We start from the raw sequence: 21,644 nt of genomic DNA on the forward strand, positions 1-21,644 counted from the left end.
GGAGGGGTGTAGGGGTGGAAGGAGGTTAAGGTGAGGGTGATAGGCCGGAGTGGGGGTGGGGGCGGAGAGGTCAGGAAGAAGATTGCAAGTTAGGAAGGTGGTGCTGAGTTCGAGGGTTGGGACTGAGTCAAGGTGAGGGGAGGGGAAATGAGGAAACTGGAGAAATCTGAGTTCATCCCTTGTGGTTGGAGGGTTCCTAGACGGAAGATGAGGCGCTCTTCATCCAGGTGTCGTGTTGCTATGGTCTGGCGATGGAGGAGTCCAAGGACCTGCATGTCCTTGATGGAGTGGGAGGGGGAGTTGAAGTGTTTTCAGCCACCTACTTGCGGAATGTTTCAGAGAACACCTCTGGGACACCCAGATCAACCAACCCAACCACCCCGTGGCTCAACACTTCAGCTCCAAGAGGGGTTTAATCAGTTTTGCAAAACTGCAGCATAACTTCTGCATCCTTGTGCTCCAGTCCTCTACATATAAAGGCCAACATTCCATTAGCCTTTTTGATTATCTTCTGCTGCTGTTCATGCCTTTTTAATGATTTATGCGCCTGAACCCACCCCCCCCCCCAACCAAGTTTCTTTGGACATCCACTGTATTTAACTTCATACCAACTAGAAAATACCCTGATCTATCCTTTATTGGTCCAATATGGATAACCTACTTACATTACGATCACAGCTGATACTGCTAGTGGATAAGTCAGATACCAAAATGAAGTCTGGTTGATGGTATGTTCTTACATAGAGCTCATTTCTCGAGATAGACTACTTCCTTTCTAAGGGATTTGTTACACTACTCAAACTACAACATCTCCATTTAGTCTCCAATCCATTTCAACTCTGTATGACTAGACAGATTTCTCTTTTATTAACCCCTTAGATAATTCTAACTGCAACATTTCAATTTAAGGTTTTTTGTCTTTAATTCTCAATGTTGGATATTCCTTTTCAGCATCTCTTTTTTACAAGATCCTGCCTTTATTTATTTCTCCCTTCTAAATGCTAACTCTTTCAGATTAGACTTAACAAAAGATTTAAAATAATGCACTGCTGTGTCTTCTACCCCCAGAGTAATTCTTCGATTTTAAAGATGGATTTGAAAGTTGCAAATTTAGTCAATAAACTTCACCAGAACATTCCTGTCTTATGTTCAGAACTTCACCGCATTCATTTATTTAAGAGATGCAGATCTCCATTATATTCAGTGAATTCAAATTCTGGCAAGAGCAGCGCCCTCCTCATGTTATGACCTAAACTCTTGGACGAGTCAGATCTCAGAATGAAATCTGGCCTGACAGAGTTTTTAAAAAAATTTAGTTGACATGGAATTCATTCACTGAATCTTTCTCATACATGATGCAGGTCTTGTAACAGCAAAACAGACATTTATTGCACAAAAGACAATTTTTAGGTAGATTTACAACATGGTTTGAAATATCTTAAATACTGCACAACAACGTCTCATCCTGTCTCCTAATGCTGTTTATTACAAAGACTTTATACAGTCTTCAATTTCAACTTACCTGATTTCTCCCTAATTCTTTCCTGTGAACTGTAACATTTTCTTACCTGAATGCTCATGAATCTTAGACCTAATTTCTAAACTGTACTTGCTTTTAGTCAGGTCTCCTTGAAACTGTCATTAAATGTTCAGTCTATTGGTTTCCTAAGCTGAAACCAATCCATGATTACCCTGAACCAAAAATTAGCTGATGGCTTTCAACGTTTACCCCACAAGTCATAAACCACCACAGTAAAAATCAATTTTCCATTAACAATGTGACACATTTTAGATTATCTTATGTTAGAAGAGATCTGTTTAACCTATTTTTAAAACCCTTCAGAAAAATAGTACATCCATATGCCAATATTTGGAAAACCAAACTCTAGATGTGATATTTATATCTGTCTGTATATCAAGACACTTTTCACTTATACATGAGTTTCAGATTATTCTCGCCAGTGTGGCGCTGATTGTGTATATGACCTGTAGAATCAAACTGCTTTTTGGTCCGTTTACACAAGCTGATATGTGATAAGAAAATGTTGATAATATACTTTACGGCCATCTTACAAGCATAGAAATGTCATACTGTGTGCAGTGAAAATAAGTTTTTTTTTAATTGTATCTATTTCTAAACTAAAGAAACAAACTTCAGTGAACTGTATGCATTTCCAATTTACAATATATGTGTTCCTTTTTGTTTTCTTGTAAGAAATCGAAGCTCCACCTGAAGAAACCACAACTGTGAAAGAAGCTATTATGCAAACATTTTTGCATGGGTAAATGCATCTACTCAGACATTTCTGAAACTGTGGGGGACTACTTTATTTGATTAAATTTCAATGGGAGCTCACCTGATTAATTAATGTAGTACTTTTATTCATTTATGGGATTTGGACTTCACTCACTGGATCATCATTTACTGTCCATCCCTAATGGTCTTTGTGAAGATGATGGTGTGCTGTCTTTGTGAACTGGTGCAGTCCATTTGGTGTAAGTACACCAAAAATGCTGTTAGGAAGTTTCAGGATTTTTATCCAGCAACAAGGAATGTTAATATAATACTAAGTCAGGATAGAGAGTGGCTTGGAGGGGAACTTGCAGGAGGTCGTGTTTCCATGTTTCTGCTGTCCTTGGGCTTCTAGATGGTAGTAGTTTTGGGTTTGGAAGGTAGTATCTAAGGAACTTCGGTGAGTTTCATAGTATATCTTGTGCACACTTCTGCTACTATGGTAGAGGGAGTGAATTTAATTTTTATACTCTCATGGGACAAAGCCATCATTAATTGTCCCTAGTTGCCCTTGAGAATGAACTGTTGAGCTGCCTTTTTGAAATGTTGCAGTCCATTTGCTGTATGTAGATCCACAATGCTGTTAGGGAGGCATCTCTAGGATTTTGACCCAGCTAAATGTTTGTGGATCTGGTGCCAGTCAAACAGGCTGTTTTGTTCTGGATGGTGGCAAGCTTCTCAAGTTTTGTTGGAGCTGCATTCATCCAAGCAAGAGGAGAGAATTATATCACTCTCCTGACTTGTGCCTTATTGAATGGTAGATAGGCTTTAGGAAGTGAGGAGATGAGTTATTTGCTGTAGTATTTCTAGCCTTTGACTTACTCTTGAAGTCACAGTATTTATTTGTCTGGCCCAGTTCAGGTTTTGTTCAATGATAACATTCAGTAGAGAATTTAGTGACAGAAATGCTATTCCATGTCAAGGTACCATGGTTAAATTCTTTGTAGTTGGAAATAGCGGTTGCTGGCATCTGGGTGGCGTGACTTGCCACTTGTCAGCATAAACCTGGATATTGTCCAGGTTGTGCTGCAATTGTACATTGTGGTGTACAAATCAAGTAAATTTCAGCTCAAATCCCTATTTTTATGGTGATCTTGATTAGGTAACGACAGTACATTTTGGCATCCTTACAAGAAAAGTCAGTGAATGTTTTCATTGTTGACTGTTAAAACACTGCATATTAGGTAATGGTAATATCTAGCTCGCCTCCGAAACTGCATAGTTAAATAGACATTGCTATTTATGCTGAAGAATATAAAATATGGCAGTTTGGACTAGATATTGAAGGGTGAGTTACCAGAAGAGACTTCAGGAGAAGTAATGAGGGAGAAGAGATGAGAAAGGCTGAAGCAGAAATGCTACTTGTGCCTGGAAGCTTATTAAATCAAATCTTTTCATTTGAATATGTTGCTCCCCTTTTGGGCTTTTACCTATGTATTTGAAGAAACAGAATGGGAAATAAGCAACCCAAAAAAATGTACTTACTGAATGATGAAAAGGGACATAGATGTCTGCATTTTCCTCGTCCAAATCTAGAATTTCTTTTGTGGTGATGGTAGTGAGTGGCTGTGCTGATGTTGCAGGTGGTGATGTTCCCATGTATTTGCTTCTCTTGTCCTTCTAGAAAGAAGTTGTCATGAGTTTGGAGGGTGCTGACTAAGAATCTTGGCTGAATTTCTGCAGTGTTTCTTGTAGATTGTTCATATTTCTGTGACTGAGCGTCAGTGGTGGAGGAAATGGATGTCTGTGGATGTGGTACTAATCAAGTAAACTGGATGGTGTCCAGCTTCTTGAGTGTTATTGGAGCTATATCCATCAAGGCAAATGGGATGTATTCCGTCACACTCCTGACTTGTGTCTTGTAAGTGAACAGGCTTTGGGGAGTCAGGAGGTAAGTTACCCACTGCAGTATTCCTAGCCTCTGACCGGCTGTTGTAGCCACTGTAATTATACACAAGTCCAATTGACTTTCTGGTCATTGGTAACCTCAGGATGTTGATAATGGGTCATTCAGTGATTGTAACACTATTGAATATGAAGGGGCAATGCTTAGATTGTTTCTTGTGGCCTGATGTCTGTGTGGTGTGAACAATACCTGAGTTAATTTAAAAGTCAGGAAGCAAAAGTTATCTATAATGTCGGTAGTTTGTTATTTTTTTTAAAAACGTGTTCATTAATGCGCTTTAGAAAAAGAAACTTGTCACCTCAACATGGTATGGAACTTTAGTTCGACAACAACATAAATTGCTCCCCAAAATGGCCAAGCAAACTACTAAATTGGAGTAAAGGACTACAAAAAAGGATTTGTATCAGTGCCTTCACCACTTGGATTGCAACAGCTTCAAAAGTGTCCCACCAATCTTTTCTGTGTTGTGGGATAGCAACTGGTTGTCTTGCCAGTGATGCCCCCTGGTTTGAGAGTAAAAAAATGATGATTATGTTAATAAAAAGTTGCTAAATTGCTTTTAAAAATTCTAAAGAACCTGGCTGAAGAAATGTTCAAAAATAAAGTTTTTAATTATTTTCATTTTATTTCTCTATTCTTCACTTTATCTGTGATAACGTTGTTGTGCGCCTTTGTTGCAGACCACAAGAAATTGTTCATAAAGGACCAGAGAAAGGTGAGTACCTTGTACAAGTTAATGGAACTATTTAAGCTTAATGAAATATTAACACTTGCTCTTACGGTATTTAAGTTTAAAAGTATATGTGCACCCAGTCAAGCAAAAGAACATGCTAAACCTAATGATATTCTCTTCACTCACTGCCCACTTAGCTTTTGATATGCATGGATATTTATTTTGTGACCATTTTAAAAATATAACATTTTTATACTTCATCCTGTTCTCTAAAGGAAATTGTATAGTTGTGTTTTTAGATTTTGTAACACAAATGCTTCCCACATTCCAAGAATATCTGTTTTTATTTTATTACAGATCAAAGAGAAGTCATCACAGAAGTCAGCAGAGAAGTTTCTGCAACAACAACCTTACCACATTTTTCATTGGCAGATGTTGGAACAGAAGAATTCCTTCAGAAATTAACATCTCAGATCACACAAATGGTCTCGGCAAAGATCACCCAAGGTGAGCCTTTGGCATTAAAGTGTAATTACATTTTGAGAAAACTAATTTTGAACATAACCTTGGCTATTATCCATTAATAGTAACAGACAAGCATTCAATCTGAATTCTGTTCCACTTGTGTGATCCCATGCACATTACCATACCACTTGAATTAGTGAATTAAACCTCCTAACCCTCAAACATTTTTAACATTTCAGGTTTCTGACCTTCATCAGCATAAATTTGAAACATTAACATATTTTTTCTTTCTCTATAGATGCTGCCTACTTGCTGAATCTATCTAACATTTTCTGTTTTCATTTCAGATTTGCAAAATCCTTAGATTATGCTTTTATAGAATTACATTCTTATTAATTTAAGAGTACAAACCACTCCTCAGCTTTAATTTCACCAGCTCTTTGCACATGGACTAGACGACAGAAAGAGTGGTTAACATGACACCAGAAGCTGTCATCGGGAAAGTCCAATGTGTCATATAATCATATGGGTCTACAGTAGAGAGAAAAGATCCTTTAACCCATTGAGTCTGTCAAAAACAACTATTCTAATCACATTTTCCAGCACCTGACCAATAGCTTTGTATGTCTGGGCATCACAAGCGCACATCTGAATACTACTTAAATGTTATCAGGGCTTCTGCCTCAACCATCATTACAAGCAGTGATTTCAGATTCCCACCACCTTCTAGGTAAAGAACTGTGTCCTCTGACCCTCCTGCCCCTTACCTTAAATCTATGCCCCTGAGTCATTGATCCCTCCACCAAGAGGAAAGGTTTCTTTCAATGTACTCTGTCTCTGTCCCTCATAATTTTCTTCATTACGATCATGTCCCCCTCAGTCTTCTCTGCTCGAAGGGAAACAACCCCAGTCTTCCAATATTTCTTCATAACCAAAACTCTGCAGTCCAAGCACCATCCTGATAAATCCCCTCTGCACCTTCTCCAATGCATTATCATCCCCCCCATAATGATGATTCCAGAACTACATACAGTTCTCTAGCTTGACATGTTATACAGTTCCAACATAGCCTCCCTGCTCTTAAACTCTGTACCACAGCTCATAAAGGCAAATATAGTATATGTCTTCTTAACTACTTTATCTACCTGTCCTGCTACCTTAAGGGGAAAGTGAGAACTTCAGATGCTGGAGAGTCAGAATCTAAAAGTGTGGTGCTGGAAAAAGCACAGCAGGTCAGGCAACAGGATGTTTCAGGCATAAGCCCTTCATCAGGAATGTGGAGAGGAAAGGGGGCTGAGAGATAAATAGGAAAGGGGGTGGGTCTGGGGGGAAGGTAAGTGGGATGGCAAAAGGTGGATGCAAGTAGGAGGTGATTGTGATAGGTTGGTGGGGAGAGTGGAGTGGACGGCTGGGAAAGGAGGAGGACAGATCAGTCAAGTCAAGAGGCAGTGCTGAGTTGAAGGGTTGGATCCGGGATGAGTTGGTGGGTGGAGAGATTTGGAGACTATTGAAGTCGATGTTGATGCCATGTGGTTATAGGGTCCTGAGGCAGAAGATGAGATGTTCTTCCTCCAGTTGGCGGGTGGCTCTGATTTGGTGGTGGAGTTGGCCAGGATTTTCATGTCCTTGGGGGAAGTGTGAGGGGGTGTTGAATTGGTTAGCCATAGGGCAATGGCTTTGTTTGGTGCATACAGACCAGGTGAGCTGAGAAATAATAGTAAGGTGAAGTTATAAAGTCATAGAATTATACAGCATGGAAATAGACTTTTCGGTCCACCTCGTCCATGCCGACCAGATATTCTACTTTGATCTAGTCCCATTTGCTACCATTTGGCCCATAGACCTGAAAATCCTTCCTTCTTATTCATATACCCATCCAGATGCCTTTTAAATGCTGTAGGCAAAAATGATGACTGCAGATGCTGGAAATCAGAATCTAGATTAGAGTGGTGCTGGAAAAGCACAGCAAGTCAGGCAGAATCCGAGGAGCAGGAAAATTTTAAATGTTGTAATTGTACCAGCCTCCACCACATCCTCAGGCAGTTCACCATCCTCTGCTGAAAATGTTGCTCCTTAGATTCCTTTTAAATCTTTCCTCTCTCACCTTAAACCTATACCCTCTAGTTTTGGACTCCTCTCCCCGGGGAAAAAACCTTTAAGTATTCGCCCTATCCGTGCCCCTCATGATTTTATAAACTTTGAAATGCTTGTATTGTATTTCAGCTTCTCTTCGTGTTCCTGGAGCAGAAAGTGATGAGGAAGCAAAGACTCCGTCTCCATCTCCACGTCATGGTAGATCCAGGCCTTCTTCTATTGTCAATGAATCTTCCTCTGAATCTGAAGATGCAGAAACAAGAGGCGAGGTAGAATGTACACTTCACTTAGTTTGTTGTCTTAAAGGAAATTTGAAATGAATGGAGCTGTTTAACCTATCTTAATACACCTGCTTTGGAAAGACCTTAATGTCTACCATCTTAATACTTAACATGATCTTGGAAGGTTTTATTCTGAACACAAATCACTCTTTGCATTAAATATTCATCCTGACTTCAAATCCTAAAAAGAATCAATGAAAGTTATATGTTTCTCTAATATAAAATGTGAATTTGCAAACTAGTTTCACTTTATAATTAATTCAAGCATTAGAACAATCAAACATTTCACAGGAACAATGATCATCATTAATTGATGATCATCTTAGACATTCTGTAAAAACCTGCAGGTAGCTGGTTGTAGAAAAATTCAAACATGTACTCATTAATCAAACAACCAGAACTGTGGGGTTTTCTAAAAGTTTATAGATTTAATGGTCCCACATTTAACTGTCTTCTCATTGCCTAAACAGGTAAGAAGAGTGTACAGTTAAAATAGTCAGTCACACCTAGTTTCCTTCTTGATAAGTCCCTATTAAACATGTTATTTTAATCAGGTGAGGAGGAAATCAGCAGGAAGGAAGGTAGGAATTCATCTGCAGATCCCATCGAGTGGGCAGGCTATAATGGTTGTCGTTGGTTGCAGTATCAGCTTATTCTGTCAGATAAAACCACAGGATGACCTGCAGATATGTTTTTAGAACTTATTTTTCAACCTTTCATGTGGGCCATATGTGCTGTTTGGGCCTTGCAAGAATACCTTGGGCTTCCTTTGTCAGGCTAACTTGCTGTGGATCACCACAATACCTCCCCTCCCATATTCTCAGCTTCATTCGAACTGTCTATCTTTCCACCCCAATTGCTGACAGACATTTATTCCCATCCCGGTTCCAAACTTAATACCATTCCACTAGCACCAAGCCTAAAATCCTTCCCAACACAACAGTGCAAAAGACAAGGCTGAAGCATTCGCAGCAATCCTCAGCCAGATGTTCTGAGGGATGATCCATCTCAGCCTCCTCTAGTTGCCCCAGCATTACAGATATCAGTCTTCAGCCAAGTTATTTTAGTCCATGTGATATCAAATAATGGTTGGGGGCAATGAATACTTGAAAAGCTGTGGGCCCTGACAACATTCAAGCAATAGTACTAAAGACTTGCGCTCCAGAACCTGTTGCTTCCATAGCCAAGCTCTTCCAGTACAGCTACAACACTGGCATCTACCTAACAATGTGGAAAATAGCCCCGTTAACAAGCAGAACAAATCCAACCCAGCCAGTTACCAACCCAACAGTCTAATCTCAATCTTCAGTAAAGTGTTCTTCAGAAGTTGTCATCACAGTGCTATCAAGCAGCACTTCCTCAGCAATAACCTGCTCCCTGGTACCCACTTTGCATTCCGCCAGGGCCACTCAACTCCTGACCTCATACCAGCCTTGGTTTAAACACGGACGAAGGAGCTAAATTCTCAAGGTGAGGTGAGAGTGACAGCCATTGACAGCAAGATAGCATTTGATCGAGTGTGGCATCAAGGAGCCCGAGCAAAACTCTAACCAATGAGTTAGTATCAGGGGCCAAACTATCTACTGGTTGGAATCATACTTGGTACATAGGCAGATGGTTGTAGTTGTTGGAGGTCAGGTATCTTACCACTAGGACATACCTCTAGGAGTTCCTCAGGGTAGCATCCTAGCCCCAGACATCTTCAACTGCTTCGTAAATGACCTTCCCTCCATCGTAAAGTCAAAAGACACCATGTTCAGCACCATTCATGACTCCTCAAATACTGATGCTGTCCATGTTCAAATGCAGCAGGTCCATGTTCAAATGGACAACACCCAAGCTTACGTTGACAAGTGGCATATAAAATTCACATCACACAAATGCCAGACTATGACCATCACCAATAAGAGACAATCTAATCACTGCATTTGACATTCACTGAATCCCCCAGTATCAACATCCTGGTGGTTACCATACATCAGAAACTCAACTGGAGTAGCCGCGTCAGCACAGCAGCTGCCAGAGCAGGTCAGAGGCTAGGAATACTATGGTGAGCGGCTCACCTCCTGACTTCCGAAAAGCCTGCCTGTCATTTACCAGGCACGAGAAATACTCCTCACTTGCCTGGATGGAAGCAGCTCCAACAACACTCAACAAGTTTGACAGCATCCAGGACAAAGCAACCTACTTGATTGGCACAACACCCGCAAATGTGCACTCCCTCCACCACCAAAGCTCAATAGCAGCAGTGTGTACTATCTACAAGATGCATTGCAGAAATTCATCAAAGATCCTCAGACACCACCTTCCAAACCGATGATCACTTCCAAGTTCACCTCCAAGCCACTCACTATCCTGACTTGAAAATATATCGTCATTCCTTCCCTGTCGCTGGGTCAAAACTCTGGAATTCCTTCCCTAGTGGCATTGTGACTTAACCCTCAGAGGTGTACTGCAGCGGTTTAATAAAGCGACACCTTCACGAAGGCAACTAGGGACAGGCAATAAATGCTGGCATGTCATTGATGTCCACGTCACACAAATGAATAAAACAGAAATATTCTGCCTTTTGTGACTCTTACAGCTTTCATGACTCTTATAACTGACAGGCAATATTTACTTTGTTTGAACCAAGGCTATAATGAGATCAGGAGCTGAGTTGCCATGGCAAAATGCACAGTGGGTGTCAGGAGTAGGTTATTGCTGAGCAAGAGTTGCTTTGATAGCACTATGATGACACCTTCCATCCTTTTACTGATGTTTCTACCCACCTGCAGTGCTGATCTGGCTTGCTGTTGAACTGAAGATTGTATTATTTTATTTAAATATTGTGAAGAAAGAAAGAAATCCTGAGGACAGTAGGCAGATTGAATAACAGTTCTAAAAAATCAATTCCATCTTTTTCTAATGGCAGGTTTTTGACATTTACGTGGCTACAGCAGACTACAACCCACCACCATCTGAGAAAGAGTCCATTCATCTTAAAGAGCGGCAATATGTGGAGGTTCTTGACTCTGCACATCCACTGAAATGGCTGGTTAGAACCAAGCCTACCAAATCAACACCTGCCCGACAAGGTTGGGTATCACCTGCCTATCTGGACAAGAGACTAAAGGTAAATGACAAAACCCCAGTCAAGTATCAGTCAACCACAAGCATAGACATGAAAACATTAAGCAGTAAATTTCTCTTTTACAAAAAAAATTTACAGTTGCCAATAAATGATTAAAAAAAAAGTGGCCCTGCAATAACAGGAATATGATATGCCATTTGCTTATCATCTGTTTTCTAACTCTGGTAAAACTATTCTAATTAAAACATTTACTTTGACTGTTAATGGGAAGGCCTTGATTTTAACTAATCCTTCTTGGCAGAATGCAGACAACAGTTTGGTCACTTGATACTTGCTTTGCTGCCATTTACTATTCTTAAATGCCCTGTAAACTATTGAACAGGACAGCAGCAGGAAGGAGGTGTTTAATCCTGCTTATTAAGTATGTAGCTCCTGACCAAGCATGCATTTTAAGTAAGTGGTATGAGTTGACAAGGATTGGCAACTTGCCTCTTGGGCCAAACTTGTTGGATAGTCAAGTCTTATTAGCTCACAAATGTTCAATAGTGTGAAACCTTGTGTGGTAAATAAAAATGTAATAAAAAAATGTTAGATAACAATCAACATGAAATTAACATATTAACAACAGATATTGAAAAAATAATTTAAGTGAAAATTTACAATCCAGTGCTGCATTTAGATAACAATTATAAGCCATTTTCTTAATCTTGCAGTTTACAATACAACTTGAATCTTTGTATTGTTACATAGAATCATTTCACACTTTAATTGAATAAGCTATTAGCTGCTTTGTAATTATGACAATAATGTTGTACATATTACTTTGAAGAGCTTAAAGATACAATTGCATAGAATAACATAAAAAAGTATCGCACAGAAACAGACCTTAAGAACTTAAAGATACAATTGCATTGAACAACATAAAACAGCATAGCACAGAAACACACCCTTCAGCCCACAATAATGCACTGACCATGATGTCATTCTGAACTAATCTTACCTGCCTACAAATGGCCCGTATCCCTCTAAACTCTGCCAGTCTATGTGTCTGTCTAAATGCCATTGTTGTCATATTTGCTCCAACTACCTCCTCTGACAGTGCATTCCAGGTACTTAGCGTCCACTGTGTAAAATAACTTGCCTCGTGTATCTCTTTTAAGCGTTCCTCCCCCCACCTTAAACATATGCCCCCCTAATATTTGATATTTCCACCTGTGAAAAAGACCATGACAATCCAGCCTATTCATGCCTCTCATAATTTTATATACTTCTTTCAAGATGCTCCTCTACCTCCGATGCTACTGAAAACAATCCAAGTTTGTCCATCCTCTCATCACAACTAATACAATACAATCCAGCAACACCCTGATAAATATCTTTGCATCCTCTCCAAAGCCTCCACATTTTTCCAACAGTGTGGTGACCAGAGCAGCAAACAATATTCAAAATATTCCAAATACTAAAATTTTATACAGCTGCAAACTTGACTTGCTAACTTTTATACTCAGTGCTCTGATTGATGATGCCTTCTTTACCACCTTATACTCTTGCTTTGCCACTTTCAGCAAGTTATGGACTTGCATCTCTATATTAGTGCTCCTAAGGACCTTGCCACTTACTGTATACTTCCCTCTCAAAATACATTGATTCATACTTGTCCAGATTAAGCTGCCATTTCTCCATAGAACTTTCCAAATGATTTATATCCTGGTGCATCCTTTCACAACCTTCTTCGCTATCCATGACTTCACCAATTTTTGTGTCATCTGCGAATTTACTCATCAGACCACACAATCAGCCAAATAGTTTATATACAGTACAAACAACAAAGGTCCGAGCACTGATGCTTATGGAATTCCACTGGTCACTGAACTCCATCAAAAAAATCCGTCAACAGTTTTTTTCATGCTGTTGCAATTCGCCTCCTCCAATTTAGCACTTTCACCCAAGTTAAAATGAGGAAATATTATCCAATAAAAGGAAAGAGAATTATAGAATTAGCAATTCATATTTAAATTTTCATAAATGAGAGATAAACAATTTGAACCAGATAACTTCAGTTGAATATTCAGTTGGTATTAATTTACTCTTTGTCCAACCAAACGACTTCAGCCAAATTTTCAATATTTCTCCCCTGTCCAACTAAAAGCAAAGTTCTCCGGATACTGGAGTTATGGAGTTATACAGCATGGACAAGGTATTTGCACAAGGCATTATTGAAGGCTGCAGAAAAGCAGACCAAGCACACCTAAGAATTGTGTGTTAACTGCACCACAGGACAGCTTTCATGCCAAACAGCAGAAGCAGCATGGAACAAGTGGGGTAAAGCAAACCCACAGCCAACAAATCTGATCGAAACTCTGTAATTGTGCATCATAACCAATATCATCCTCCTCCTGAGGTTCCCAGGATCACAGACACCAATCTTTAGCATTTTTTATTTATTCTGCATGACATCAAGAAAAAGCTAAAGCTGCTGATTACTACAAAACTTATAGGCCCAAACAACATTCTGGCAATTGTATGAAAGAATTAGGCACACCAAGCTGTTCCTGCAAGCTGCAAAACTAGCACCTACCCAGGAATCTGGAAGATTTTCCAAGAATGAATTGTCCACAAAAAGAAGGACGATCCTAGTCCGGCTAATTACCACCCCATCATACTCTTTGATTATCCTGATAGTGTTGGAAGCAGTCACCAACAGTCTTATGAAGTGGCAATTGCTTAGAAATAACTGATGGATAGTTTGGGTTCCACTAGGACAATACAGATCCTGACCTCGCAACATAACAAAAGAATTGAACTCCAGGGGTGAGGTGAGAGTGAATGTCCTTCACATCAAATTGAAATTTGACTGCAAATGGGCAACACAGAAAGCCTTCAGAAAACTGAAGTCAATTGAATTAGGGGAAACTCTCCACTATTTAGAGTCATACCTTGCACAAAGGAAGATTGTTGTAGTTGTTGGAGGCCAGTCATCTCAGGACATCACTACATAAGTTCCTCAAGGAGGTGTCCTCGGCACAACTACCTTCATCTGCTTCATCAATGACATTTCCTCATCAGGTCTGAAATGGGTATATTTGCTGATGATTGCTTAATGGTCAGCACAATGTGTGACTTGTAAGACACAGAAGCAGTCCATAAGGCTATAAGAAATAGAAGTAGGTCATTCAACCTCTCAAGCCTGTTCCACCATTCAGTAGGATCATGGCTGATCCAACATTCCTTATATCCACCTTCCTGCATTTTCCCTGTAATCCTTGATTCCCATATCGATCAAGAATCCATATCCATATACAGGAAGACTTGAACAACTTCCAGGTTTGGACTGATAAGTTGGAAATAATGTGCCACACAACATCGAGGGCCGAAGGGCCTGTACTGCGCTGTAATGTTCTTCGAGGTAATGACTCTCTCAGCAAGAGATAATCTGTTGACCCATGACATTCAATATTACAATCCATAAATCCCCTACTGTCAATATTCCAGGGGTTACCAGTGACCAAAAACTGTACAAGGTCAGAGGCTAGGAGTTCTGTAGTGAGTTAATTACCGTGTGTCCTCACCAATTCCCCAAAGCATGTCCAACACTTATAAGTCAGGAATGTGCTAGAATACTCGTCACTTGTCTAACGGATGCATTGTAAGTATACTTAGTTCAGTCAACAGTAGTTCAAGAAGGAAGGTCACCAGTGCCTTTTCAAGACTTCTGGGGACAGACAATAAATGTTGGCTTTGCAAAATTCTAAAAGTAGAAATTAAAAACTGGTCATTTATACACATCTTTACTCGCACATAAATTTAATGGGATTTATTTTTCATGTCTTATAGTTCTCAGCTGAAGTTGCATTGGAAAGCCCTGAAATTCCTGGTGAGATTGAATCAGAAGAGGAATACAGGAGAAAGTTATAGTGAGTGAACAGAGTTCCATTTTTACTCTAAAGTATTCTATTAAAATTATTTGATTAGCTAACTTGTTCTTTCTAAGAATAAAAATCTCTTATTCTCAATACACAGATTTCTCTTTAAAAATGATTTTGAAGTTAATTATTTGTTTAGTGACATATGATTGACATAGAACTGTTTTCTCTTATTTACATATTATTTAACTGGAAAATGTATTTAAACAGGCAAAACTTTATAGTATCAATATTTTCTTATAATTACAATGTATTATTCACGTCAGAAATTTTTATCTAACAGTATATTATGATTTATGTGATTACAGCCTCCTTGTGCAGGATCTTATTGCAACTGAAAAAGAGTTTACGAAAAATTTGCAATTCTTTGTCGACCATTATGTCAAACACACCGAAACAAGTACCCATGTACCACCCTCCCTAGCAAATAGCAAAGAAAAGATTTTCCGAAATATTAATGAGATTGCCGATTTTCACATCAGGTTTGTAACACTGAAGTCTGCAAATAGATAACTGAATGCTATCCTTATAAACTTAACTCATGAAATTATTTTGAAAGTAACGGACTCTACAAAAAGCTAATGTCAAAATGTTTAACAAAGACAACTGTATTAATGCTTGAAAATTTATAAACTGTGCTGTCGTTCTCTGGGGTTAATTTAAAATGTAATAAAAGAGATATATCCAATGCCCACGTAAGCTGAGAAAGCAAAGTAGAGCCATTTAGTACTTCCTACATGTCATTAGTATGATGGTCTGTGGGGGAAAGAAGCTAAATGTCTCACCTATACTGCTGTCCTGTGAAGCAGTAGCTTCTTACGCGTCTAATCATCATCATTGCAACGTAATCTAGAGCTGCTATCCACTGAAGTGTCTGGCTGACTTAATGGCAATTGTCAGATGCTGAAAGCAAAGCCACAGTGGTCAGTTGCCATACTTCCTAAACCTGACTTTACAGTCTCTATGCAGGTGTGATGTTCCTTTAGCATTCTGTTTTTCATTTGTGACCAATCGCCAGATCTGCAGCATGATGTATTTTTACATGCTATTATCTACGTACGCTCAACATCCAGGTTTATTTAGATAAGAGGAAGTTGTGCACACACTGAGCATTTTTCAAACTAACAGGATTGTGGAGACAGCCAACACTGCTGCATCACCTTTGTATTGCCCTAACCAATGAGAATTAACCTGCCTGTTCTAAGATTTTGATTGACAGTTAACTGTTGACAGGTCTTGTTGTATTTTCATATGAACCAATCAAACAGCACCCTCTCTTTATTCCAAACTAAGTCATATCTCTTTCTCCAAGTCTTTATTTGTGTCTTAGTTCTGATGAATGATGAAAATCTTCAACTTCTAGTCTGCTTTTGGCATTGTTTAAATCACCAGATAGTTCTGGATTTTCAAACTTTAAGGTCAATAGAGTTCAATGGTGGACCATTATTCAGTCACCAAGCCTCAGGTTTAGAATTATACAACACTAAAAAGACAGCAGGAGGTCATTTTGCCCACCGTGTCTGTGCTGGCTTGCTGAAGGAGCTCCTGACATGGTGTCACTCCATTGCCTCTCCTCATAGAATCGCAAATCTTTCCTTTTCAGATAATGAAATTCCCTTTTGAAAGTCTCAATTGACCCTACCTTCCCAGTCTCATGCAGTACATTTTAGATTCTAACCACTCACTACATGAAAACATTTTTTTCTTTGTATTGCCATTATTTCTTTTCTAATTAATTTGTTCCTGCTGGTTTTAAACCATCCACCTATTCGCAAATTTTGGGAAGATTTGTAGCTCAGGTTGAGGTTTCAGATGTCAGTTTGCTTGCTGAGCTGAAAAGTTAAATTCCAGACATTTTGTTACCTTACTAGGTAACATCCTCAGTGGACCTCATGCGAAGCAATGCTGAACATTCCTGCTTTCTATTTATATGTTTGGGTTTCTTTGGGTTGGTGATGTTATTTCCTGTGGTGAAGTCACTTCTTGTTCCTTTTCTCAGAGGGTGATAAAGGGAATCTAACTCAATGTGTTTGTTGGTAGAGTTGGGTTGGTATATCTGGTCGGGATGGACGACCAACTAGCCACAGAAAGACATGACCCTCTCTCACTAGTATCCTCACATACAGATGAGGAAGGACACCACTTCGACTGTGACAATACATCCATCCTAGGACAAGCCAAACAAAGACATGCACGAGAATTCCTAGAAGCATGGTATTCCAACTGGAACTCTATCAACAAACACATCGAGTTAGACTCCATCTACCACCCTCTGGGAAAAGGAACAGGAAGCGACTTCACCACAGGAAATAACATCACCACAAGAAATGATATCACGACCTCAAAGAAACCCAAACATATAAATAGAAAGTAGGAATTTTTCAGCATTGCTTCGCATGAGGTCCACTGAAGATGTTACCTAGTAAGGTAACAAAACGTCTGGAAATGAACCTTTCAGCTCAACGAGCAACCCTACATCCAAAATCCATCTATTAGAAGTTTTTCCCTGTCTACTTTGTCTTCACCCTTCATGATTTTGAATCCTTCCATCAAATCTCCTCTCAACCTTTTCTTCCTCAAGAAGAACATTCCCAAATTCTACAATCTTTCCATCTAACTGATATTTCTCATCTCTAGAAATGTCTCCCTGGATCTTTTCAACAACCTCTATGCCTTCATTACAGTTTGGTGCTCTGAAGTGGAATCTATTTAAGCCTGAACCTATATTTTACACTGGTTTGATGTAACTTCCTTGCTTTTATACTCCGTGCCTCTGTTGATAAAACCCAGAATGGCATATGTTTTATTAATTGCACTCTCAACCTGATATGCCACCTTCAGTGAATTATATACTTACACACCCAGGCGCCACTACTCCTGTACCATCCTTAGAATTGTACCATTTACTTTATATTGCCTCTCCATGTCTTTCAGTTCACACTTCTGTGCAATAAATTTCAACCACCATTTGTCCATCTATTCCACCTGAACTGTCTATATCCTTTTGAAGTTCTACACAATCCTCCAATTAGAGACATAGAGATATACAGCATGGGAACAGACCGTTCGGTCCAACTCGTCCATGCCAACCAGATATACCAACCCAGTCTAGTCCCACTTGTCAGCACCTAGCCCATATCCCTCTGAATTCTGACTCGAATACCCATCCAGATGCCTTTTAAATGTTGCAATCGTTCTATCCTGTACCACTTCCTCTGGCAGCTCATTCCATACACGTACCACTCTCTGCGTGAAAAAGTTGCCCCTTAGGTCTCTTTTATATCTTTCCTCTTTCACCCTAAACCTATGCCCTCGAGTTCTGAACTCCCCCCACCCCAGAGAAAAGACTGTTTGTTTTTTTTTATCCTATCCATGCCCCTCACGATTTTATAAACCTTTATAAGGTCACCCCTCAGCCCCCGTCACTCCAGGGAAAACAGCCACAGCCTATTCACCCTCTCCCTATAGCTCAAATCATCCAACCCTGGCAACATCCTTGTTAATCTTTTCTAAATCCTTTCAGGTTTCGCAACATCTTTCCGATAGGAAGGAGACCAGAATTGCATGCAATATTCCAATAGTGGCCTAACCAATGTCATGTACAACCGCAACATGACATTTTGCAAGATGTCACCATCTATTTCCCTACATTCTATATTTTCCACGTCTTGTCCACAGTAAATTCTGATGCAGAATACAGTATTTCTCCCATCTCCTGTGGCTCCACACAAAGGCCGCCTTGCTGATCTTTGAGGGGCCCTATTGTCTCCCTAGTTACCCTTTTGTCCTTAATGTATTTGTAAAAGCCCTTTGAATTCTCCTTAATTCTATTTGCCAAAGCCACCTCATGTCCCCTAAGTTATTTATGATTCACAATTCTTGAAATTGTGTCCTTTACTCTAATATCTGGGTCATTTAATATATCAGGCAGACTACAAGCCCCTAACACCGATCTCTGGGGAACTCCACTATAAATCTTCCTCCAGTTTATGACCGTATTGCATCTATTGCATTTCATCCATAAGTTCTACTTTTAATATCATTACTGTTGTGTGATACTTTATCAAATACCTCTAGGAAGTGAATGTACACCACCTAAATATCATTACTCTGATCAACACTGTGTTCCTTTGATAAATCCATGCTGGATTTCACCCATATTTACCCATGTGACAGTTTTATCCTGAATTACTGCTCCACAAGGAGTCTCTACCACTGAAGTTCAATTGACTAGTCTGGGTGAACGTATCATCCTTTTTTAAACAATGTTGTAGCAGTGAATTTTTCAATACTCTGGCTCCACTCTAAGCCAAGGGAAAAGTAGAATGTTATGGCCTATGCCTCTGCAATTCTCGCTCTCACTCTGGAGGTTTTCACCTTACATGTATCATGACTGAAATGCAAGAAAACAAACATTAGAAAGGGAACAGCAATTTCTATAGCATAAGAAGAGGATCAATTAGACTTTAGTTAACATGTAGATACAACAGGACCTGTTAACTGTCCTAGTTAACTGATATCATTCAAAAGGGAAATTGGCTATGATTGCCCAGATTATCAACATGGGGATACAGCATTGATTGTCTATCTGTTTCCCATTTCTCAGTATAAAATGTGCAATGTGTGGACATATTTCTTTTGTCTGCAAAGAATGAGGCTGTGTATGTGAATAAATGTGGTATTCTGGAATGCATAAGTGAAATACACTGCAAGCCTGACTTATAAGTTTAGTTTGATTTCCAGTGTAATTCCAAGCAAGGTTTGGATTATTTAGTAAATGTTGTCCAATAGCAGAATTGCACAGAACATTACAGCGCAGTACAGGCCCTTTGGCCCTCGATGTTGCGCTGACCTGTGGAACCAGTGTGAAGCCCATATCTAATCTACACTATTTCATTTTCATCCATTTGTTTATCCAATGACCATTTAAATGCCCTTAAGATTGGCAGGCCTACTACTGTTGCAGGTAGGGCGTTCCAAGACCCTACTACTCTAAAGAGTAAGGAAACTAACTCTGGCATCTGTCCCATATCTATCACCCCTCAATTTAAAGCTAGCCATCACCATCTGAGGTGTCCACCCTGTCTAACCCGCTGATTATCTTATATGTCTCAATTAAGTCACCTTTCAATCTTCTTTCTATCGAAAACAGCCTCAAGTTCCTCAGTTTTTCCTCATAAGACCTTCCCTCCATATCAGGTAGCATCCTAGTAAATTTCCTTTGAACCCTTTCCAAAGTTTCCATAACTTCCTATAATGCGGTGACCAAAACTATACTCCGAGTGTGGCTGCACCAGAGTTTTGTACAGTTGCAGCATGACCTCATGGCTCCGAAATTCAATCCCTCAATTGCATCTACTGATGTTGGACATCACACTCTGAGTTTGTCAGGTATGCTCTGGTTGAGCATATTCAGAACATTGCCTGGTGTGAGCAGTCAAGACAATGTGCTGTGTCTGACAGTCTGCTTTTTTTTGAGAACTTTCAGCCTAAATACCTGAAATCATTACAAGCACTGAAACTGATATATCACATTGTGAGTTATGTAGATTGTCCTAAGGCTTGACAGCAGCATCCTGTTAGTGGAAAAATACCAATTCTATGTTGTTGCACAATAGCTATTTCCGTCCTCCAACTCAATCTGTTGTTCAGATTTTTCAGACACCTTCTAGAGCAATTGGAGAAAGACAAGGCACCATTTTGTGCTCAAAGTAGAATCTTTAGGTACTTCCAAGAGCTTGCACAATATACAGTTGGATGAACTTCGGATCATTCGGGAGGCAGCGGGAGTTATTGACAGGACTTACAGAGAGGTAGTCACTCCCCAGATAAAAGAAAAAGACAGATGAGTGACAGTTAGGGGACGGAAAGGGAATCGACAGCCAGTGTAGGGATCCCCTGTGTCCATTCCGTTCAACAATAAGTATATCTTTTTTGGATACTGTTGGGGGGGATGACTTACCAGGGGAAAGCAGTGGGGCGCTTGCTGCTCAGAAAGGAAGGGAGAAGAGGAGCAGAGCAGTAGTCACTGGGGACATTATAGTTAGGGGGACAGATAGGAGGTTCTGTGGGGATGAGAGAGACTCACGGTTGGTGTGTTGCCTCCCGGGTGCCAGGGTCCATGATGTCTCTGATCATGTTTTTGGGATCCTTCGTGGGAAGGGAGAGCAGCCCCAAGTCATGGCCACATTGGCACCAACGACATAGGTTGGAAGAGAGATGGGGACTTGAGGCAGAAATTCAGGGAGCTAGGATGGAACTTAGAGCTCGGACACACAGGTTTATTTTCTCTGGTTTGCTGCCCGTGCCATGTGCTAGTGTGGTGAAGAGAGTAAGGAGGGAGAGAAAGGAGTTGAACAAGTGGCTACAGGGATGGTGCAGGAGGGAGGGTTTCAGGTTTTTGGATAATTGCAGCTCTTTCTGTGGTAGGTGGGACCTCTACAAGCAGGATGGTCTTCATCTACACCAGAGGGGTACCAATACCCTGGGTGGGAAATTCGCTAAAGCTATTAAGGTGGATTTAAACTAATGCAGGAGGATGGGAACCAAAATTGTACGACAGGTTCAGAAGAGTATGAGAGTAGGGAGTTCCAAAATCAAGTATCTGACGCTGGCAAGCGAGAACCTGGATTGAAGTGTGTGTACTTCAACACGAGGAGCATCCAAAATAAAGTGGGTGAACTGGCAGCTTGGGTTGGTACTTGGGACTTCGATGTTGTGGCCATTACGAAGACATGGAAAGAGCAGGAACAGGAATGGCTGTTACAGGTTCCGGGATTCAGATGTTTCAGTAAGAACAGAGAAGATGGTGAAAGAGGGGGAGGTGTGGCATGGTTGATCAGGGACAATATTACAGTTGTAGAAAGGATGTTTGGGGACTCATTAACTGAGGTAGTATGGGCTGAGGTTAGAAACAGGAAAGGAGAAGTCACCATG

At 40.0% G+C, this 21,644-nt stretch overlaps 1 protein-coding gene across 1 annotated transcript in view; it reads left to right on the forward strand.

Moving 5' to 3' along the window:
* Positions 1 to 21,644, forward strand: part of obscnb (obscurin, cytoskeletal calmodulin and titin-interacting RhoGEF b) — an 821,414-nt gene that overhangs the window by 606,351 nt on the left and 193,419 nt on the right. The window contains exons 78-84 of the mRNA XM_060825732.1: positions 2,216 to 2,282; positions 4,880 to 4,914; positions 5,230 to 5,379; positions 7,561 to 7,700; positions 10,627 to 10,827; positions 14,620 to 14,699; positions 15,017 to 15,190. Coding sequence (XP_060681715.1) covers positions 2,216 to 2,282; positions 4,880 to 4,914; positions 5,230 to 5,379; positions 7,561 to 7,700; positions 10,627 to 10,827; positions 14,620 to 14,699; positions 15,017 to 15,190 — 847 coding nt within the window. The remainder of the gene's footprint in view (positions 1 to 2,215; positions 2,283 to 4,879; positions 4,915 to 5,229; positions 5,380 to 7,560; positions 7,701 to 10,626; positions 10,828 to 14,619; positions 14,700 to 15,016; positions 15,191 to 21,644) is intronic.

This window comes from Hemiscyllium ocellatum, chromosome 5 (assembly GCF_020745735.1).
Source record: "Hemiscyllium ocellatum isolate sHemOce1 chromosome 5, sHemOce1.pat.X.cur, whole genome shotgun sequence".
In the NCBI taxonomy this organism is placed as follows: Eukaryota; Metazoa; Chordata; class Chondrichthyes; order Orectolobiformes; family Hemiscylliidae; genus Hemiscyllium; species Hemiscyllium ocellatum.